General features: G+C 47.3%; 2 protein-coding genes, 1 non-coding gene and 1 pseudogene across 5 annotated transcripts; 1 reads left to right on the forward strand and 3 right to left on the reverse strand.

The window, feature by feature from the left end:
* The first annotated feature begins 6,593 nt into the window (after positions 1 to 6,593).
* LBHD1 (LBH domain containing 1) lies at positions 6,594 to 18,095 on the forward strand. 2 transcript variants are annotated; one of them, XM_053562295.1, is made up of 6 exons: positions 6,594 to 6,758; positions 6,837 to 7,002; positions 9,905 to 10,132; positions 13,329 to 13,453; positions 17,438 to 17,535; positions 17,747 to 18,095. In XM_053562295.1, exons 1-6 carry the CDS (start codon positions 6,606 to 6,608, stop codon positions 17,775 to 17,777), a joined length of 801 nt encoding a protein of 266 aa, XP_053418270.1. In that variant the 5' UTR covers positions 6,594 to 6,605; the 3' UTR covers positions 17,778 to 18,095. The 2 variants fall into 2 exon arrangements, with proteins under 2 accessions (XP_053418270.1, XP_053418269.1); XM_053562294.1 differs by having other exon boundaries at positions 6,606 to 7,002.
* CSKMT (citrate synthase lysine methyltransferase) lies at positions 10,604 to 13,016 on the reverse strand. Of its 2 annotated transcripts, XM_053562298.1 has the most exons (3): positions 12,726 to 13,016; positions 12,278 to 12,586; positions 10,604 to 11,271 (listed from the first exon to the last, which is right to left on the reverse strand). In XM_053562298.1, exons 2-3 carry the CDS (start codon positions 12,342 to 12,344, stop codon positions 10,619 to 10,621), a joined length of 720 nt encoding a protein of 239 aa, XP_053418273.1. In that variant the 5' UTR covers positions 12,345 to 12,586; positions 12,726 to 13,016; the 3' UTR covers positions 10,604 to 10,618. The 2 variants fall into 2 exon arrangements, with proteins under 2 accessions (XP_053418273.1, XP_053418271.1); XM_053562296.1 differs by having other exon boundaries at positions 12,278 to 13,016.
* On the reverse strand, positions 12,774 to 12,922 carry LOC128566195 (small nucleolar RNA SNORA57). Its single transcript, XR_008374484.1, has one exon. It is a non-coding gene; the product is annotated as a small nucleolar RNA SNORA57 (small nucleolar RNA).
* LOC128565671 (syntenin-1-like) lies at positions 15,649 to 17,431 on the reverse strand (annotated as a pseudogene).
* Positions 18,096 to 22,291: the final 4,196 nt, after the last annotated feature.

Consider the following 22,291-nt stretch of genomic DNA (forward strand, 5'->3'; position numbering starts at 1 on the left):
TCTTAGGACTGCCTTTGCAGTATCCCAGAGGTTCTGGTAATTTGTGTCTTCATTGTCGTTTTGTTCCAAAAATTTGGTGATTTACTTCTTAATCTCGTCTATAACCCATGTATCCTTCAGTATAAGGTTGTGTAGCTTCCATGTTTTTGTATGGGTATGCAGGTTCCTGTTGTTATTGAGTTCAACTTTTATTCCATGATGGTCTGAGAAGATGCAAGGAATAATTTCTATTTTTTAAAATTTGCTGAGGTTAGATTTGTGGCCTAGGATGTGGTCGATTTTGGAGTATGTTCCATGGGCTGATGAGAAGAAAGTGTATTCAGTTTTGTTGGGATGAAATGTTCTGTAGATATCTGTTAAGTCTAGATGTTGAATGGTTGAGTTTAAATCTAAAATTTCTTTGCTTAGCTTCTTTTTTGGAGGATCTATCCAGCACTGCTAAAGGGGTGTTAAAATCTCCAACTACTATGGAACTGGAGGAAATTGAGTTGCTCACATCTGTTAGAGTTTCTCTTATAAATTGAGGTGCGTTCTGGTTGGGTGCATAAATATTAATAATTGAGATCTCATCATATTGAGTATTACCTTTAACAAATATGAAGTCCATTATTATCCTTCCTTATTTTTGGTTGGCTTAAAGCCTATTGCGTCTGCAAATAGGATTGCAATGCCTGCTTTTTTCTGCTTTCCATTTGCCTGGAATATAGATGACCATCACTTCACCTTGAGTCTATATTTGTCTTTTAATGTAAGATGCGATTCTTGTATGCAGCAGATATCTGACTTGGGTTTTTGTATCCAGTCAGCCAACCTGCGCCTCTTTAGAGGACAGTTTAAACCATTTACATTAATTGAGAATATTGATAAGCCTTTCGAGAGTCTGTTGGACATTTTTAATCCTTTTGTGACTGTGGAAATTGGAATTTGATCAAAATTTTCAGGGTGGGTTTACTTTTGTGGTGGAGGATAACACTGGTTTTTATGGAGGATAGGTCTGAGAATATCCTGGAGAGCTGGTTTAGTTATGGCAAATTTCTTCAACATGTGAATATCATTGAAGTATTTAATTTCTCTGTCATAAATGAAACTCAGTTTAGTTGGGTACAGGATCCTGGGTCGAAAGTTATTTTGTTTTAGGAGATTAAAAGTAGGTGAATATCCTCTTCTAGCTTTAAAGGTTTCAGCAGAAAGATCTGCAGTTATTCTAATATTCTTCCCCTTGTAGGTGATAGTTTTCTTTTGTCTGGCTGCTTTCAGAATTTTCTCCTTCATATTAACTTTAGTGAAATTGATTATGATGTATCTGGGGGCTGTCTTATTTGGGTTGAGTCGTGCTGGAGTTCTGAAACTGTCTGTTATCTGAATTTCAGAATCTCTTGGCATGTCTGGAAAGTTCTCCTTCATAATCTCATGGAGAAGAGACTCTGTGCCTTGTGAAGCCACTTCGTCACTTTCGGGGAATCCCTGTAAGACGAATATTGGTTTTCATAGAATTATCCCAGAGCTCTCTGAGAGAGTGATCTGTTTTTGCCCTCCGTTTCTCTTCCTCTTTGAGAGTTTGGGAGCGTTCAAACACTTTGTCTTCAATGTCAGAAATCCTTTCTTCTGCTTGCTCCATTCTGTTATTGAGGGATTCTACTGTGTTTCTAAGATCTTTGAGGGCTGCAACTTCTTGTCTCAATGTGTCAAAATCTTTGGTCATTTGGTCTTTGAATTCATTGAATTCTTGAGATATCTTTTGGGTTACTGCTTGGAATTCTAATTTGATCTTATTTGCTATCCAGTTTCTGAATTTGATTTCTGATATCTCAGCTATTTGTTTGTGCATGGGAATCTTGTGCTGTGTCTGCCCCATTGATCCTGGGGGAGTTGATCTACTCTGATTATTCATATTGCCAGAGTTTTTCTGTTGATTTTGCCTTATGATTATTTTTCACCTTTGCCTCCGGCCGTCCTCAGAGTTGGGGAGGTGTCTCTCCAAGATTAGACCCTAGCAGGATCACTCTATTGTTGCTGGATCTTCGTAGAGAGTGACCCTGTGTAGCTCCTCTGGGGCTGCCCCAGCCAGGGAGTTCTGGTTGTGGAAGCAGCTCTGGAGTGTGACATACCTGGATCCAGCAACAGGGCGGGAGGTGGTGCACCCGGTTCTAGGAGTGCCTGGCGCCCAGTGACTTTGGCACAGAGAGCCCAAGGCTCCAGAAGTCTCTGGCCAGGAGAAGGGCTCTGCATAGAGGCAGGGAGGGTTCTGGAGGGCACGTGGCTACCAGAGTCCCTGGCCAGATAAGCGGCCGGTGTAGAGGCAGGGAGGGTACAGGTGGGAGAACACAGGGTCATGCAGTTCCTGCAGTTCCTGGTCAGGGCATGCAGAGGCCCGGCGGGTGCGGGTCGCAGATTGGGGGGTCGCAGTGCAGCTCCTATGAAGGTCTGGGCAGCACCAAGCCCAGGAGTTTGAGGCTGCTATGAGCTATGACGCCACGGCACTCTACCCAGGGCAACAGCCCGAGGCTTCAGTGTGCTAAAACTGGTCTCACTCTGCCCCTGAGAGTAGAGGCTGTAAGGCAGCTCAGTCCCCACCTTTAGGCTGCTCATTTACTAGGTTAGTAGATCCCACCCTATCCTTGCTCTGTGACCCTGAGGGCGGAGCTTGCCGGGGCAGTTCTCTCACAATGGCTCCCTGCAGCCCACAGCTGAATACTATTAGCTCCCTCCAGCTCAGCAGCTCAGTCTGGGGCCCTAGACAATGCCCAAAGTTCTCCGCACTCCTGCTCAAGCTCTCCCCAAGGCAGTTCAACTGAGTGCCAAGTCCAAAAACACCGAAACAGTTCACAGGTGAGGCCTTTCTGGTTTGCAGTCTCACTGCTGCTTGTACTTACGGCTGCTGGCGGGATTAGGTCTATCGAACACATGCAACCACTTGCCAGTTTTCCACTGTTTTTGACCTCCTCTTGGGGTCCAGAAGTCCCTTGCTGACTCCCTGTATCCTCAAAGGGATGATTATAGGCCAGATCCCACCAGCCAGAGATGCCTGAGTCTTATCTCCCCAGACTCACCGTGCCCAGTTGCAGGGAAGCTGTTACTCGGCCGACATCTTGCTCCACCCCCCTGTTGCCAACTCTTGGTCTCAAGAAATCCTCCACCCAGCCATGGCCAAAAAAACACACACACACACAAAAATAAATCCTCCAGCCTTGGCCACCTAAAGTGTTAGGATTACAGGTGTGAGCCACTGTGCCCAGCTTCTTTTTTCTTTTCTTTTCTTTTTTTTTTTGGGAGACAGAGTCTCAAACTGTCACCTTAGGTAGAGTGCTCTGGTGTCATAGCTCACAGCAACCTCCAACTCCTGGGCTCAAGCTACCCTCCTGCCTCAGTTTTTCTATTTTTAGTAGAGACGGGGTCTTGTTTTTTGCTCAGGCTGGTCTCAAACTCATGTGCTCAAGCAATCCACCCACTTCAACCTCCCCAGTGCTAGGATTATGGGTGTGAGCTACCATGCCCGGTCCACTTTTTCTTTTTTTCAGTTTTTGGCTGGATCCAGGTTTGAACCCACCACCTCTGGTATATGGGGCCAGCACCCTACTCCTTGAGCTATAGGTGCCACCCCCAAGTTTTTCAATTTTAGTGGAAACAAGGTCTTGCTTTTGCACAGGCTGGTCTTGAACCTGAGCTCAAGCAATCCACCCACCACCGTTGCCTCCCCGAGTGCTAGGATTAAAGGTCTGAGCCACGGTGCCCAGCCCTTATTTTCTTTATTTTACAAATAATCCATTACTTTTCTTGTCATGGTATACCCTTGGCATTGGTTTTTGTATTGTTTTGCTTTTAATTCTGAAAACTCTGGATTTCATGTAATATACAGAATTCTAGTTTGGAGAAGAAAGCACCCCTTAGGTTGTTACTGACTTTAGGCAAGTAATTTAAGTTGTTTGTGCCCTAGGCCTGACCCCGTGGCTCACTCTGTAATCCTAGCATTCTGGGAGGCAGAGACCAGCGGATCTCTTGAGCTCAGGAGTTTTGTATTTTTTTTTTGGAGTTTTTTGCCAGGGCTAGGTTTGAACCTACCACCTCCGGCATATGGGGCTGGCGCCCTACTCCTTTGAGCCACAGGTGCCACCCTCTTGAGCTCAGGAGTGAGAGACCAGCTTGAGCAAGAGCAATAGGAGACCTGCCTCTACTAACACTAAAAAAATTTGCCAGGTGTCAGTGGTCTGTACCTGTACTCCCAGCTTCTTGGAAGGCTGAGGCAGGGGAATCGCTTGAGCCCAGGAGTTTGAGGGTGCTGTGAGCTATAACAGCATGCTCTCTACCCAGGGCAACAGAATGAGTTCCTTTTTTTTTTTTTTTAACATTTTATTTATTTTTTTTAATTTAATTTAATTTAATTTTTTTGCAGCTTTTGGCCAGGGCTGGGTTTGAATCCGCCACCTCTGGCACATGAGGCCGGTGCCCCACCCCTTTGAGCTTTTTTAGAGAAAAGAGTCTCACTCTATCACTCTTGGTAGAGTGCTATGGCGTCACAGCTCACAGCAACCTCCAACTCCTGGGTTTAGGTGGTTCTCTTGCCTCAGCCTCCCAAGTAGCTGGGACTACAGGCACCTGCCACAACACCTGGCTATTATTTTGTTGTAGTTTGGCCGGGGCCTGGTTTGAACCCACTACCCTCAGTATATGGGGCTGGCGCCCTACACACTGAGCCATGGGTGCTGCCCGAGATTCTTTTTTTTTTTTTTTTTTGAGACAGACTCTCACTTGGTCACCCTGTGGCATCTTAGCTCGCAGTAACCTCAAACTCTTGGGTTCAAGTGAGTCTTTTGCCTCAGCCTCCCAGGTAGCTGGGACAACAGGCGCCTGCCACAACATCTGGGTATTTTTTAGAGATGGGGTCTTGCTCTTGCTCAGATTGGTCTCAAACTCCTGAGTTCAGGCAATCCACCTGCCTTGGCCTCCCAATTGCTGGGATTACAGGTGTGAGCCATCATCCCCGACTGGAGTGAGATTCTTGTCTCAAAAATTTTCGGAGTTCTTTTTGGTCAGGGCTGGTTGTGAAGCCACCACCCCCAGTATTATGGGGCCAGAGCCCTACTCCTTGAGCCACAGGCACGCCCCACCCCCCAAAAAAGACTCTTTGTGCCTGGTTCCTACATGTGAAAATTTGACTTATCACATACCTGTCCCCATAGGTTTTTCTTTCGTTGTTTTGTTTTTGTCCCCATAGTTTTAGGATAATTTAGTGAGTTATATGTGAACACTTAAAACAGTTTCTTAGGGCTCTGGAAGGCCAAGGTGGGTAGATCCCTTGAGCTCAGGAGTTCAAGACCAGCATGAGCAAGAGCAAGACCTCGTCTCTACTAAAAATAAAAAAATAAAAAAACTAGCTGGGCGTTGTGGTAGGCATCTGTAGTTCCAATTACTTTGAGAGGCTGAAGCAAGAGGATCACATGAGCCCAAGAGTTTGAGGTTGCTATGAGCTATGACGCCATGGTACTCTACCCAGAATAACAAAGTGAAACTCTTGTCTTAAAAGCAAACAAACAGGGCGGCGCCTGTGGCTCAGTTGGTGGGGCGCCAGCCCCATATACCGAGGGTGGCGGGTTCAAACCCAGCCCCGGCCAAACTGCAACCAAAAAATAGCCGGGCGTTGTGGCAGGCGCCTGTAGTCCCAGCTGCTCGGGAGGCTGAGGCAAGAGAATCGCTTAAGCCCAGGAGTTGGAGGTTGCTGTGAGCTGTGTGAGGCCACGGCACTCTACCGAGGGCCATAAAGTGAGATTCTGTGTCTACAAAAAAAAAAAAAAAAGCAAACAAACAGGGCAGCGCCTGTGGCTCAAAGGGGTAGAGCGCTGGTCCCATATGCCGAAGGTGGTGGGTTCAAACCCAGCCCTGGCCAAAAAAAAAAAAAGGAAACAAACAAAAAAACATTTCCTAGTAAATTGTAAATGTGACATAAATATTCATTTTGTAAACACTACTTAAATATTCATTAAATAATTGGGCAGCACCTGTGGCTCAGTGGGTGAGGTGCCGGCCCCATATATGGAGGGTGGCAGGTTCAAACCCAGCCCCCGCCAAACTGCAACAAAAAAATAGCAGGGCGTTGTGGCGGGTGCCTTTAGTCCCAGCTACTTGGGAGGCTGAGGCAACAGAATTGCCTAAGCCCAGGGCGTGGAGGTCGCTGTGAGCTGGTGTGACGCTATGGCACTCTACCGAGGATGATAAAGTGAGATTCTGTCTCTACGAAAAAAAAAATTTCATTAAATAATCTACAAACAACATGCCAACTTGGGAAAACCAGTAAGCAAAGGACTCAGGAAATTCCAAGTTCATTATCAAAGCTCTTCACTCACAGGGTTTAATCCAGATGCCCTTGTTGTCTCCTACCCTTGCTGCCATCACAGTGTCTCCAGGGAGTTAAGTAGATATAAAGCTCCAATTCCACCTCTTAGGCGTTTTCCCTCCCCTAGAAGGCCCATAATCTCCTAGCATGTCATCCTCCTCTCCTCAAAAGTGATTAAGGGGCCAGCCTCCAAAGAAGATTAAGAGTCTGTGGAGTGCATTGGGCAAGAGTACTCTACGCTGAACTCAACCACCTTACACTCTTAAGAATCACCACCATGGCACTTGTGCCAGGAAGCGGTGAGGAGAATGGGCCTTGGACTAGAGATAGTCCAGGCTCCTCCAAGCATCTAGAAAGTCCCAGGCTGATGAACCCTCTCTGGAAGAACAGAGGCGAGATTAGCAGGGTTGAAGGTTACCAGGATTTTCAGGTTAGTACTTCCCTACCCTGTGTCCTGCAGCTGGCTCATCCTCCAATTTGTCCCAGCCTCCCTGCTATCTCTATTCAGGTTGTTTCTCAAAAGTCCCACCTGCCCTCTATTGTGGTGGAAGCCTCTGAGGTGAATGAAGAAGAGAGTGGGGATCTCCAGTGGCCCCAGGAGGAGCTGCTGCTGCTCACAGATGGTGAGGAAGAGGAGGCTGAGGCCTTCTTCCAGGACGAAAGTGAAGAACCAGGTGAAGAAGCTGGATGGATCAGTGGGGTTTTTGTGACCTAGATGTTCTGGTCAGGGCCAAGATGGAAAACTCAGTCATGTTCCATGCATTCATCAGTGCCATATACACAGTAGGTGCTCAATAAATGTGGTAAAGAAAGATGTGGAGAGAAAAATCAAGGCAGTTGGCTTGGCGCCCATGGTCAATGGTTGGGGCGCTGGCCACATGTACCGGGGCTGGTGGGTTTGAACCTGGCCAAGGCCTGCTAAACAACAATGACAGCAATAACAAAAATAGCCCAGCGTAGGCAGTGCCTGTGGCTCAAGGAGTAGGGCGCCGGTCCCATATGCTGGAGATGGCGGGTTCAAACCCAGCCCCGGCCAAAACAAAAAAAAAAATTGCCCAGCGTTGTGGCGGGTGCCTGTAGTCCCAGCTACTTGGGAGGCTGAGGCAAGAGAATCGCTTAAGCCCAAGAGTTTGAGGTTGCTGTGAGCTGTCACCTACCGAGGGTAACATAGTAAGACTATGTCTCAAAAAAAAAAAAAAAAATCATGGCAGTTGGCAAAGTTGGTGAACACTAGAGGACAGTTCTGGTGTCAGAATGGGTAACCCTTAATCTGTACTTTTCTCTGGTTTTTTTTTTTTGACACGGAGTCTCACTATGTTGTCAGTAGAGTGGGTCAGTAGAGTGCTATGGCATCACAGCTTACAGCAAACTCAAACTCTTGGGCTTAAGTGATTCTCTTGCCTCACCCTCCAGAGCAGCTAGGCGCCCTCCACAACACCCTTTTGGTTGTAGTTGTCATTGCTGTTTAGCAGGCCCGGGATGGGCTGGAACCCGCCAGCCTTGATATAGGTGGCTGGCCCCCTAGTCACTGAATATAGGCTCTGGGCCTGTACTTTATTTTTTTGAGACAGTCTCCCTTGGTCACCCTTGGTAGAATGCTGTGGCATCTTAACTCACAGCAACCTCAAATTCTTGGGTTCAAGCACCTGCCTGCCGGGCTATTTTTTAGAATCAAGGGGTCACCCTCTGGCTCAGGCTGGTTTCGAACCTGTGAGCTCAGGCAATCCACCCGCCTCAGCCTCCCAAATGTTGAGATTACAGGCATGAGCCACCTTGCCCAGTCTAATCTGTGCTTTTAATAAATATTAACGTCTTTGATGTTTTCCCTTCTAAACTTTTTCCATGCGTATACTTTTTTTTTTTAAACTTTTTCCATGCGTATACTCTTTTTTTTTTTTTTTTTTTTTTTTTTTTTTTTTTATTTTTGGCCGGGGCTGGGCTTGAACCCGCCACCTCCGGCATATGGGACCGGCGCCCTACCCGTTGAGCCACAGGCGCCGCCCTCTTTTTTTGTTTTTAAGACAGAATCTTACCATGTCGCCCTCAGTAGAGTGCCATGGTGTCACAGCAAACAGCAACCCCAAACTCTTGGGCTTAAGCGAGTCTCTTGCCTCAGCCTCCCAAGTAGTTGGGACTACAGGGGCCTGCCACAACGTTTGGCTATTTTTTGTTGCAGTTGTCATTGTTGCTTAGCTGGCCCGTGCTGGGTTTGAACCTGCCAGCCTAGGTGTATGTGGCTGGCGCCATAACCACTGTGCTACAGGCGCCAAGCCATCCATGTGTATACTCTTTTTTTTTTTTATTAAATCATAGCTGTGTACATTGCATGTGTATACTCTTATGGAAGCTACTTTTTTTGAGCATTTACTATGTGCCAGGCACTGTAGTAGACACTTTTACCTCATGATTTTCAGAACCACCCAATGAGGGAGATACTCTCTTTGCAAATGAAGATACTGAGGCTATGTAGTTTGGCTTTTAATCATATAATTTGGTTTTATTTTATTTATTTGTTTTTGATACAGAATCTCAAGCTGTTGCCCTGGGTTGAGTGCTGTAGCATTACAGCTCACAGCAACCTCAAACTCTTGGGCTTAAACGATTCTCTTGCTTCAGCCTCCCAAGTAGTTGGTACTACCAGCACCTGTCACACTTGGCTAATTTTTTTGACAGTTTTTGGCCAGGGCCGGGTTTGAATTCGCCACCTCCAGTATATGGGGCTGGCACCCTACTCCTTGAGCCACAGGTGCTACCCCGCCTGGCTAATTTTGTTGTTGTTGCAGTTGTCATTGTTTTAGCTGGCCCAGGTTGGGTTTGAACCGCCAGCCTTGGTTTATGTGGCTGGCACCTTACCCACTGAGCTACAGGTGCTGCCCTGCTCTTTTTTCATAAGCAAAAAATTACACAAATTAGTGTTACTTTTTATTTATTTATTTATTTATTTATTGAGACAGGGTCTTTTTTTTTTTTTTTTTGAGACAGAGCCTCAAGCTATCGTCCTGGGTAGAGTGCTGTGGCGTCATAGCAACCTCAAACTCATGGGCTTAAGTGATTCTCTTGCTTCAGCCTCCCAAGTAGCTGGGACTACAGGCGCCCGCCACAACGCCTAGCTATTTTTTTGGTTGTAGTTCTCATTGTTTGGCAGGCCCAGGCCAGATTCAAACCCACCAGGTCTAGTGTATGTGGCTGGTGCCTTAGCCGCTTGAGCTATAGGAGCCACCCAATTTTCTTTTTTCTTATTCTTTTTTAATTTTCTTTTTTTGCAGTTTTTGGCCGAGGCTGGGTTTGAACCTGCCACCTCTGGCATGAGGCCGGTGCCCTACTCCTTTGAGCTACAGGTGCCGCTCCCCACCCAATTTTCTTATATTTTGTAGGTGCCTAGGCTGGTCTGGAACTCTTGGCCTCAAGGGATCCTCCCACCTTGACCTCCCAAAGTGGTGGGATTATAAGCACGAGCCACTGTACTGACCAGTTTTTAAAATTCAACATTCCCAAGCAAGCAGACTCAAGAGAAAAAATAAAAATTCAGTAATATATATTTTTCAATTGCTAACGGGCTCTCCCCTCTACTACCAGGCTGGGCTTGGAGCCCACAGGACCCCAGGTTTCCCTTAAGAACATTTAATGTTGGATTCAGCTGGGGCCAGGAACAGGACGACCAAGATGCCTCTTGGATTCCTGAGGACACAGAGTGTGAGGAACCCCCCAACCTCTGTTCTTCTTGGGACCCAGCAATGGGCTCCAATGTCTGCCGAAGCCACTTTGTGGAATATTCTCATCTCTTGCCTCCTAATAGCTTGGAGGGTAAGTATTTTTCTTTCTCCCTCAAACATTTCACCTAGGTTTATTTATGAAGCCCTTCTACCCATCCTCACAAACTTCCCCTTTTACAGGTAAAGAAAAATGACTTTAGAGATCAGGCCACCCCAATCACACAAGTAAATACCGGGATTTCAACCGAGTTTCTATATGCTGCTTTTAGGAGCTCCAGTTACTTTCAAGTGGGTTATAATCCACATGCGCCTCCTCTCTTCAGCACTCATCTTGTGCCTAGCTCTGCTAAATGTTTAACTATCTTTGCATATAATCCCCAGAACTCCAGGTATTATTTCCTCTCTGCAGACAAGTCAACTGGGGCACAGAAACATTCAATAATGTGCACCAAGCTAGTATATTTATTAGCCAGAACTCAAATTATTTTCCAGTCATCTATTTTGCAAAGACAATGCTCTTCCTAGCCCTCTTTGATCAACAGAAATACTAACTAGGGTCAGGACTAAAATGTCTTTACTAAGAGCTCTGAACCAAATAAGCAAAGTAGGTGATACCTCTGAAGGGGCCCAGCTGCTGTACAGTCACAGTCCAGCCTCGGGATCCTTGCTCTAGGCAGGGGAGCCGCACATCAGGGTCCTCATCTGAGAACTGAATCAGGGTACCCTGGGGACTTAGGACCCTAAGACATTCTGATAGCATCTGGTAAGCCCCAGGCAGACCACCTCGGGCAACAGCATCCCAGGTACCCTTGTCCAATAGTAGCTGGAAGGAGCCTGTGGAGGCCACAGGTCCCAGGTTCTGGGCATCAGCCTGTATGAAACGTAGGCGGGAGGCAGGGTGCCCAGGGCAGAGATGTGTTTGGCTTTGGCCACCCTCTAAGAGGTTGTTCATGTGGGCCACAGCTACAGGAGAGAAGTCCACCCCCAGCACATCCACTGGGTGTGGGGATTTGGTGTAGAGGCCAGTGCACAAGCTAGAGGTTCCACAGCCCACATCCAGCACCTGCAGTGGACTGGCAGTGTGTGCTTCCTGCAGCAAGGGCAGTAGGAGCCCCTGAACTTCCTCATATCCAAAGAACCAGTCGAAGGTGGGGACACTGCCTGGACGAGGCTGGGCGTGGAATCGATCCCAGAGGCAGCAGTGTGCCAGGCAGCTACCAGCCAGTGTGCCTGTGAACACGGGTGGAGGGTATATGTCACCTGGTGTCCAAATTCTATCTCACCACTGCAAAAAACAGCACATATGCACTCTGGGGTTCCAATGGCCACGAGATCAGGGATTAGGCTCCCGGGTCATTAAGAACCCACCTTGCCGGTTCGGTGCCCGTAGCACAGTGGTTACCCCAGCCACATACTTCAAGGCTGGCAGGTTCAAACCTGGCCTGGGCAAACTAAACAATGACAACTGCAACAAAACAGCCTGGCATTGGGGCAGGTGCCTGTAGTCCCAACTATTTGGGAGGCTGAGGCAAGATAATCACTTACACCCAAGAGTTTGGGGTTGCTATTTGCTGTGACACCACAGCACTCTACCGAGGGTGACATAGTGATTCTTTCTCAAACAAAACAAAAAACCCCAAAAAACCCCATCTTGGGCAGCGCCTGTGGTTCAATGTGTAGGGCACTGGCCCAATATACGGAGAGTGTAGGGTTTGAACTCGGCCTCAGCCAAATTGCAAAACAAACAAAAAAATAGCCGGAGTTGGGCGGTGCCTGTGGGTCAGTGAATAGGGCACCGGCCCCAAATACCGACGGTGGCGGGTTCAAACCCGGCCGCGGCCAAACTGCAACAAAAAAAATAGCCAGGTGTTGTGGCGGGTGCCTGTAGTCCCAGCTACTCAGAAAGCTGAGGCAGGAGAATCGCCTAAGCCCAGGAGTTGGAGGTTGCTGTGAGCCGTGTGACGCCACGGCACTCTACCCGAGGGCGGTACCGTGAGACTCTGTCTCTACAAAAAAAAAAAAAAATATATATATATATATATAGCCGGGCCTTGTGCCAGGCGCCTGTAATCCCAGCTACTCAGGAGTCTGAGGCAAGAGAATGGCTTAAACCCAGAAGTTGGAGGTTGCTGTGAGCTGTGACGTCACAGCACTCTACCGAGGGCGATAAAGTGAGACTCGGTCTCTAAAAAAAAAATCCACCTTGCCCTCCCACTCTGCCCCCCACCCTCCCTACCCGCCGATGTGCAGCGTGCCCCTGCCACCAGGCTGGGGACGTGGAACATCAGGCGCAACGCGGCCATCGTAGGTCCAGGCAAGGTCGACCAGACAACCTTGTGCGAAATGTCAACCACACTCCAGTTTGAGGCCTGAGGTCCAAAGGTGTATCTTTAAATTCAGCGTGGCGGAAGAATGCGTACAGCCTCCCGGAACTCTGCAGTCTCGGAATAAAGAACGCAGATACAGACGCACTTCAGCAGAAACGGCCTTTATTGGTTTCAACGCAGTCTAAAAGGACACTCCAGGGCCGGTGGCGTCCGCAGACCTAAAATCAAAAAAGGAGTATTGGGAGTCTGAGGTAAGAGAAATCGCTTAAGCCCCAGAGTTGGAGGTTGCTGTGAGCTGTGACATAGTGAGACTCGGTCTCAGAAAAAAAAGAAAAAAAGGAGCGAAAATCAAATCACCCGGAGAAGGAGCCAGCTGGATCTCGGTTCTGCGCAGTTCCAAGAAAGCAGTGTCCCGGCGTTTGAGGATAGAACCGGCAGACGGACAGCCGCCGGCACCGAAGACACGACGCCGAGTGGGCCGGAGCCCTTTTCCTCTACCTCCGCACATAACGAGGAGCGGGACTACACGCCCGGGCCCCGCCAAGAAAAGGAGGGTCCGCAGGCCCAACCCAGAACCCCCGCCCTACCTCCTCGGACTCTCAACAAAGGAGACACTCACCCAGCAGCCGCCCTGGGAAAGACCTCCGGGGCCGCTTAAGCTCCTTTATATAGCGCCCGCCCATCCCCCGAGCTGCGATTGGCCTTCGGAGAGCTGAGGGGCGGAGCTCTACAGACCCGTAGTGGAGCGGAAGTGCGGACCTGCTTGGTGCTTGGCGGCGCCACCATGGGGGGCCCCGGGGGAAAGATCAATCGGCCCCGAACGGTGACTGTGGTGGGGCCGCGATTTTGTTTTCCCATGTCTCCTGGAGTCCTCTTGTCTCCCCGGAGTTGGGATCAATGGGGGTCCGGGGACGTCGGGCTGCGCCGCCGCAGTCTGATTCGCATCTTCCTCCTATGCAGGAACTGAAGAAGAAGCTCTTCAAGCGCCGGCGGGTGTTGAATCGGGAGCGGCGACTGAAGCACCAGGTGGTTGGGGCTGTGATAGACGCAGGGCTGATCACAAGGCACCATCTCAAGAAGCGGGCGTGAGTACCGGACCCTCTTCCCTTTAGTCCTCCGGACCGAGTCTTGCCTTCTTACGGAGCTCGGGATCAGCTTTCCTTGTGCACTCACGTTTATGCGAGAGATACATTATTTGCTGTGTTAGTTCCTACACTCTGCTAGCTACTCAATACCGGCAACTGACCTTTCCTCGGGTCTTGGAGCATATTGAGAATCTCAGGAAGTTGTCGACTCCTCCACCTTCAGTAACATTGCACGTTCACATAAATTTTTATAAGTAAACTTATTTTTACACACAGAAAAGTGCACATATAAGCGCATATCTAAAGGTCCACATAGGATTTTGCTTAGAAGTTTCAAGGCCCCTTGAGTATTGAGGAAGAGGTAGGCACCCGCCACAACACACACCACTGTTTTTTCTATTTTTAGTAGAGACTGGTCTCACTATTTCGCCCTCGGTAGAGTGCCGTAGTGTCACAGCTCACAGCAATCTCCAACTCTAGGGCTTAAGCGATTCTCTTGCCCCAGCCTTCCGACTAGCTGGGACTACAGGCGCCCGCTACGACGCCCGGCTGTTTTTTGTTTGTTTATTTATTTTTTACTTATACATATTTAATTAAAATAGAATAGACATAAACCAAAAAGAAGAAAACTATCAGAATAAAGTGTCACACTGCCGTTTTGTTTACAGGGAGGAGACAGGAAATGGAGCAGATTATCAGGAAAACATTCTAAGACCATCCCAAAGTAGCTAGAAATGTTAAGATTCAATGCCAAAATTAAGTACTATCCCACTTAATCTACAAATGAAAAAAAAGGACTCGGGCGGCACCTGTGGCTCACTGAGTAGGGTGCCAACCCCATATACCGAGGGTGGCGGGTTCAAACCTGGCCCCAGCCAAACTGCAACAAAAAATAGCCGGGTGTTGTGGTGGGCGCCTGTACTCCCAGCTACTGGGGAGGCTGAGGCAAGAGAATCACCTAAGCCCAGGAGGTGGAGGTTGCTGTGAGCTGTGATGCCACAACACTCTACCAAGGGCGATAAAGTGAGACTCTATCTCTACAAAAAGAAAAAAAAGGACTCAAAAGTTCATCCTGTTTAGTATAAGAATTTTTACATTAAATATATAGCAATTCATTTCTCAGAAATTGATACTGGCAACTTTTATAAGAAAGAATCTTTGTTTCCGTTATGCATCGAGTAGAAAATCGCAAATGCAACTAAGCAGCTGTGCTGTAGTAGCTCAGTAAGTATCATTCCACCGTCTGGGTTAGTATACATTTCGGTTAAGACAGAACTACATGGTAGGTTTTAGAAAGGCAGCAATAATTACATTTTGCCTTTTAGTCTAGATGCTCAACATAGTTTTTTTTTTTTTTTTTTTTTGTAGAGACAGAGTCTCACTTTATGGCCCTCGGTAGAGTGCCGTGGCCTCACACAGCTCACAGCAACCTCCAACTCCTGGGCTGATTCTCTTGCCTCAGCCTCCCGAGTAGCTGGGACTACAGGCGCCCGCCACAACGCCCGGCTATTTTTTTTTTTTTGGTTGCAGTTTGGCCGGGGCCGGGTTTGAACCTGCCACCCTCGGTATATGGGGCTGGCGCCCTATGGACTGAGCCACAGGCGCCGACAGTTCAAGCATAGTAAGTGAAGGTAGTTAAAATTTAACGACAATCATCACAATTCTCTTGCAACCTACACACACCTGTATAATGCTTATATGGAATGAAACCAGTGTTCTTAATTGGAATTTTACACACACTTAAAAATAGAACTAAAAAAAAAAAGAAACACTATCAAAGGCAATCATTCTAAATGTACTTGGTTACATGTTAAAAATGCAAATATACCATAGAACTAAAGTAATATGAACAGCACTACTCATGATGTAGGAAAAGGCGACTTTTTCTCACACAAAGCTAAGCCTGTATCAGTCATCCTAACCACAATGGCTTGTAAAAGCTCCAGTAGAGAAACTATGCTAGGAAAGTCAGTAAGTCTCTTGAAAGTTTCACATATGTAAAACCAGGATAAGGCTACAACTATCTTGAAATCTGAACAGTTATCAGATGAGACGGTTGGATTCCCAGCTGCTGTGTGAAATGGAAGGTCCTCATGCAGCATGTGCTCGCTGGCTGTGGGAAAGCTTCATGTGCATAATATGGAAGTTGCCAAAGAAGGAAACTAGTAAAGGTCATTTTTATTGTGCCATGACTTTTAAACTTCAGGAATGGTGTGGTCCATCAAGCTTTTCATAATGCTTGGCGCCATCCGATATGTTCAAAGATAAAAGCAGGCATGATTGTAATGGTAAGTACAGTTCCAGCTGTTGACAGTATGTCTGCAATTTGAGAGTCCTTCAATCCAATGACATTCTGCCCATTGATTTCACAGATGTTGTGCTCTGTGAGAAGACCATTTCTGGCTGCAGAACCACCTTTGACTATGGAAGTTATTTTTCCATTTTTAAAGATGAAGCCAACATGTCTACTGCTATCCTTGTGCATGGTGATTGTCCATTCGAAGGGCCTGTCACAAATGGTCATAGTAATTTTCTCTCCAAAAGCCTGTTTGAGCACCTTGTGTGCTTTATCAGAGCTCCAGCCAGCACAGTTTTCACCATTGATCTGGAGTACTTGGTCCCCAAATCTCAGACCAACCAAAGAGGCTGGAGAATTAGCCTGGACCAGCTAAACAAATATACCATTATCTATCGATTTAAGCCTAAGTCCAATTTTCCCATCTTTTTTTTTTTTGGTTTTTGGCCAGGGCTAGGTTTGAACCCGCCACCTCTGGCATATGGGACCGGTGCCCTACTCCTTGAGCCACAGGCGCCGCCCCAATTTTCCCATCTTGATCCTTACACAAAATGACTTCACGAATCCCTTGCTTAAATTCTGCTCTACAAATTCCAACATCATTACCAGTTACAGGACCAACCATACTAGTTCATACTAGAAGGCCTTGCTACCAACTGCCCATGAGCTGGTGCTCCAGGGACCAGGACCATATTTGCATGTATTTCTTTTTCATTTAAACTCAGGCCCATGTACTGAGAGAGCTCTGGATACAGTTTAGGATAGAGATTTCCATCTTGAGAGACAGGAGCAGAAGCTTCTGACAAAATCGCTGGGTTGGCAGGATTTGCAGAAAAGGCAGTCTGAGCCTGAATTACTTTGTCTACCTTCAAGTCTTCAAGAGATGGATAGAGAGACATTTTTTCAGGATTTGTCTAGTTTACAGGTACCTGCTCACTGCTGTCTCCTCCGGTCACTCTCCTGGCTGTTTTTTGGTTGCAGTTGTCATTGGTGTTTAGCAGGCCCGGGCCAGGCTTGAATCTGCCACCTTTGGTGTATGTGGCCGGCACCCTGCTCACTGAGCTATGAGCACTAAACCCTGAATCTCACTCTTGCTCAGGCTGGGCTGGAACTCTTAAGCTCAAGGTATCATCCCACCTTGGCCTCCCAAAGTGCTGGGATTACAGGCCTGAGCCCGCTTGCCAGGCCAATTTTTTTATTTTTTGAGAAAGGGTCTTGCTTTCTAACCCAGTCTAGTGTGCAGTGGCTGGCATCATAGCTCTCTGCAACCTCCAACTCCTGAAGTGCTCCACCTGCCTCAGCCTTTTTTTGAGAGTCTCACTCAGTCCCCCTCAATAGAGTGCTGTGGTACCATAGTTCACAGCAATCTCAAATTGTTGGCTTCAAGTGATCCTTTTGCCTCAGCCTCCCAGGTAGTTGGGATCACAGGTGTCCACCACAACATTCGGCTATTTTTTAGGATCTCTTGAGCAGGCTCGTCTCAAACTCTTGAGCTCAATCAATCCACCCACCTTGGCCTCCCAGAGTGCTAGGATTACAGGTGTGGGCCACTGTGCCTGGCGAAATTGTTTTTAAAAAAGGAGGAAAAAAAATGAATACAAACATCTTTTCCTCATAACCAGAACCATTTGTGTGACCTAGGTCAGTTCAGGTTAACTTGGATGTGTTCATTCCTACCTACCCTTCAGGTCCAGTGCACGTGCCAACATTACTCTGTCAGGGAAGAAGCGCAGGAAACTCCTGCAGCAGATCCGCCTTATGCAGAAAGAGAAGGCGGCCATGGAAGGTGAGGCTGGGGCACAGAAGTAGGTAAGGGGGAACCTGGACTTATTTGGTTTCTTTTTTAAAAGTTTTTTTTTTTTTTTTTTTTGCAGTTTTTGGCCGGGGCCGGGTTTGAACCTGGCACCTCCGGTATATGGGGCTGGCACCCTCCTCCTTTGAGCCACAGGTGCCGCCCTATTTGGTTTCTTAAATGCTTTCTCTTTCCCTTTACTCAGTGGAAGCTCCTTCAAAGCCAACCAGGACTAGTGAAGCAGAACCCAAACAGCAAAAGAAGACAAAAGCCCACCAGGACGTAGACATGAAGGACCTTGAAGATGAGAGCTAAAGTTCTTACCTCTTCTACCACAAGTTTCTCAGCTGGAGCCATAAGGACTCCAGAGGTGGTTTCAGAGGACTTTGGAGAAAGCATTGCCCCTTTTCAGCTCTGCCCAGATTCCTCTTCCATAATGGCTTACTGACCTTCCCTGTAGGATGTATTATGAGGAAAAAGGATACAGAAGAAAATTGGGGAGGGGCCTGTCTAGCAGTCAACATTTGTAATAAAGCCCTAGAGCTCTGACTGAATTGTGTGTTGTTTAATGTAGGACTAGGGATGGGGCATGAAAAGGGAGCAGGGAGTATAGAGATAAGACAATCAGGAAGCAAGATTCATAGAACTTGCTTGAGCAAATGCAAGAAGAATCCACTCTGCACAGGCCTGTCTCCCTGGTGAATGATAATCTTTTTTTTTAGAGATAGAGTCTTGCTTTATCTCCCTCGGTCTAGTGCCATGGCGTCACATAGTTCACAGCAACCTCCAGCTCCTGGGCTTAGGCAATTCTCTTGCCTCAGTCTCTTGAGTAGCTGGGACTATGGGTGCCCACAACAACGCCGGGCTATTTTTTTGTTGCAATTTGGCTGGGGTTGGGTTTGAACCCGCCACCCTCAGTATATGGGGCTGGTGCCCTCTCACTGAGTCATAGGCGCTGCCCATTTTTTTTTTTTTTTTAGACAGAGTCTCACTTTGTCTAAAGTGCCTGCCACAACGCCGGGCTATTTTTTTGTTGGTTTGGCTGGGGTTCGGTTTGAACCTGCCACCCTCAGTATATGGGCCTGGTGCCCTACTCACTGAGTCACAGGCGCTGCCCATTTTTTCTTTTTTAGACAGAGTCTCACTTCGTCTAAAGTGCCCGCCACAACGCCTGGCTATTTTTTTGTTGTAGTCGTTGTTTTGGCAGGTCCAGGCTGGGTTCGAACCCACCAGCCCAGGTGTATGTGGCTGGCACCCTAGCCTCTGAGCTACAGGCACTGAGCCTAAATTATTTATTTATTTATTTTTTGAGACAGAATGTCAAGCTGTCGCCCTGGGTAGAGTGCCATGGTGTCATCATAGCTCATGGCAACCTCCAACTCTTGGGCTCAAGCTATCCTCTTGCCTCAGTTTTTCTATTTTTTAGTAGAGATGGGGGTCTAGCGCTTGCTCAGGTTGGCCTCGAACTCATATGAGTTCAAGCATTCCACCTGCCTTGGCCTCCCAGAGTGCTAGGGTTACAGGCATGAGCCACTGCTCCCAGCCTATATAAATGATCTCAAGTGATCTTCACAAAAATTCTGTGAGGTAGAGACATCAAACTCATTTTATAGGTAAGGAAACAGGTTCTAAATAGCTGAGTCACTTTCTTACAGTTATATTGCTGGTAAATGGCAGATATGAATGTCAAGCTCCAAAATGAGCATCCTTAAACTGAAGTCCTTAGAAATTATCTCTTTTTTTATTTTTTTATTTTTTTGGCTGGGGCTGGGTTTGAACCCACCACCTCCAGCATATGGGACCAGTGCCCTACTCCTTGAGCCACAGGCGCCGCCCAGAAATTAATCTCTTTTGGCTTGGCACCTGTAGCTCAAGCGGCTAAGGCGCCAGCCACATACACCAGCGCTGGTGGGTTCGAATCTAGCCCAGGCCTGCCAAACAACGACAACTACAACCAAAAAATAGCCGGGCACTATGGTGGCTACTTGGGAGGCTGAAGCAAGAGAATCGCTTAAACTGGGGAGTTTGAGGTTGCTGTGAGCTGTGATGTCACGGAACTCTACCCAGGGTGACAGCTTGAGGCTCTGTCTCAAAAAAAAAAAAAAAAGAGGGGCAAGACATGATTGCAAGAGGGACTTTACCTAACAAATGCAATCAGTGTAACCTGGCTTATTGTACCCTCAACGAATCCCCAACAATAAAAAAAAAAAAAAAGAAATTATCTCTTTTATTTATTGTTCTAGAGCAGTGCTGTGTAGTGGGTAATAGAAACAATATGTAAGTTCTAAAATTTAAGAACAGGGCTGGACATGATGCCTGTTATCCTAGCACTCTGTGAGGCCAGCGCAGGTGGATTGCTTGAGTTCAGAAGTTCAAGATGAGCCTGAGCAAGAGCAAGACCCTGTCACTACTAAAAATAGAAAAACTAGCTGGGCATAGTGGTACACACCTGTAGTCCCAGCTACTCGGGAGCTCAGTCTAGAGGATCACTTGAGCCAAGAATTTGAGGTTTCTGTGAACTATGATGCCACAGCACTCTACCTAGAGTGACAGAGTGAGACTGTCTAAAATAAAGACAGAGTCTCACTCTTGCCCAGGCTATGCTATGGCATCAGCCCAGCTCACAGCAACTTCAAACTCCTGGGTTTAAGTGATTCTCCTGCCTCACCCTCCCAAGTAGCTGGAACTATAGGCACCTGCTTAACCATGCCTGGCTCATTTTTCCATTTTAGTAGAGATGGGGTCTCATTCTTGCTCAGACTGGTCTCAAACTCCTAAGCTCAAGGGATCCACCTGACTCGGCCTCCCAGAGTGCTAGGATTATACAAGGGTGACCCACCACACCCTGCCTCATTTTAACTTTTAAAGCATAATCACCTCAGAAGCATTAATATCTTTATTACCTAACATCTGGTGCATGCTAACTCACACTTCCATTGAGAACAACAAGCACTCTGGTTAATATAGATCTCAGAACTTACTTTCCTTTTCATTCACTCAACAACAATTAAGAACTATAGGCAGGGTAGTGCCTGTGGCTCAGTGAGTAGGGTGCTGGCCCCACATACCAAGGGTGGTGGGTTGAAACCCGGCCCCAGCCAAACTGCAAGAAAAAATAGCTGGGCGTTGTGGCAGGCACCTGTAGTCCCAGCTACTTGGGAGACAGAGGCAAGAGAATTGCCTAAGCCCAAGAGCTGGAGGATGCTGTGAGCTGTGACATCACAGCACTCTACACAGGGTGACAAAGTGAGACTCTGTCTTAAAAAAAAAAAAAAAGAATCTTGGCTCAGTAAGAATGAACTACAGGCCAGGTGGATATTGTTGTAGGTGACATGCATATAGCTTTAACAAAATAGGCAAAGTCCTCGTTGTCAAAGAGCTTGTTTTCTGGTGTTCATTCAACAAATAAAAAGAGCTAATGCTTATATAGTGTTTACCATTTCTGGCACCAAGTGGGATACAATGTTCACACCTACTTTTTTTTTTTTTTTTTTTTCAGTTTTGTCCAGGGTTGGGTTTCTCACTCCCAGAGTGAGATTCTTTTTTTTTTTTTTTTGAGACAGAGCTTCAAGCTATCGCCCTGGGTAGAGTGCCTGGCATCACAGCTCACAGCAACCTCCAATTCCTGGGCTCAAGCTATTCTCCTGCCTCTGCCTCCCAAGTAGCTGGGACTACAGGCACCCACCACAATGCCCGGCTATTTTTTGGTTGCAGCCGTCATTGTTGTTTGGCGGGCCCGGGCTGGATTCGAACCCAACTCAGGTGTATGTGGCTGGCACCTTAGCTGCTTGAGCCACAGGCACCGATCCTCTTTTTTTTTTTTATTTAATTTAATTTTATTTTTTTGCAGTTTTTGGCCAGGGCTGGGTTTGAACCCACCACCTCCAGCACATGGAGCTGGCGCCCTACTCTTTTGAGCCACAGGCGCCGCCCTACTTTTTTTTGTTGTTGTTGTTGAGACAGAGTCTCAAGCTGTCCCCCTTGGTAGAGTTCTGTGGTGTCACAGCTCACAGCAACCTCCAACTCTTTAGCTTAAGACTCAGGCATCCTCAAACTTTTTATTTTTATTTATTTATTTTTTTGTAGAGACAGAGTCTCACTGTACCGCCCTCAGGTAGAGTGCCCTGGCGTCACACGGCTCACAGCAACCTCTAACTCTTGGGCTTACGCGATACTCTTGCCTCAGCCTCCCAAGCAGCTGGGACTACAGGCGCCTGCCACAACGCCCAGCTATTTTTTTGTTGCAGTTTGGCCGGGGCTGGGTTTGAACCCGCCACCCTCGGCATATGGGGCTGGCGCCCTACTCACTGAGCCACAGGCGCCGCCCCCTCAAACTTTTTAAACAGGGGGCCAATTCACTGTCCCTCAGACCATTGGAGGGCCGGACTATAGTTTAAAAAAAAAACTATGGGGTGGCGCCTGTGGCTCAGTGAGTGGGGTGCCGGCCCCATATATATCGAGGGTGGCGGGTTCAAACCCAGCCCCAGCTGAACTGCAACCATAAAATAGCCGGGCATTGTGGCCGGCACCTGTAATCCCAGCTGCTCGGGAGGTTGAGGCAGGAGAATCGCGGAAGCCCAAGAGCTAGAGGTTGCTGAGTCCTGTGACATCATGGCACTCTACTGAAGGCAGTAAAGTGAGACTCTGTCTCTACAAAAAAAAAACAAAAAAAAACTATGAACAAATTTCTATGCACACTGCACATATCTTATTTTGTAGTAAAAAACAAAACGGGAACAAATACAATTCA

The sequence above is a fragment of the Nycticebus coucang genome, chromosome 14 (genome assembly GCF_027406575.1).
Source record: "Nycticebus coucang isolate mNycCou1 chromosome 14, mNycCou1.pri, whole genome shotgun sequence".
NCBI classification, from domain to species: domain Eukaryota; kingdom Metazoa; phylum Chordata; class Mammalia; order Primates; family Lorisidae; genus Nycticebus; species Nycticebus coucang.

Excerpts from the sequence above, each read along its gene's own strand:
- LBHD1 (XM_053562294.1), top strand. The coding sequence starts at position 6,606 with ATGGCACTTGTGCCAGGAAGCGGTGAGGAGAATGGGCCTTGGACTAGA. Across the intron at positions 10,133-13,328 it reads GCCTCCTAATAGCTTGGAGG|GAACTGAAGAAGAAGCTCTT; the intron begins GTAAGTATTTTT and ends CCTCCTATGCAG. Across the intron at positions 13,454-17,437 it reads CACCATCTCAAGAAGCGGGC|GTCCAGTGCACGTGCCAACA; the intron begins GTGAGTACCGGA and ends CCTACCCTTCAG.
- CSKMT (XM_053562298.1), bottom strand. The coding sequence starts at position 12,344 with ATGGCCGCGTTGCGCCTGATGTTCCACGTCCCCAGCCTGGTGGCAGGG. Across the intron at positions 11,272-12,277 it reads GGCACGCTGCACATCGGCGG|GCACACTGGCTGGTAGCTGC; the intron begins GTAGGGAGGGTG and ends CCGTGTTCACAG.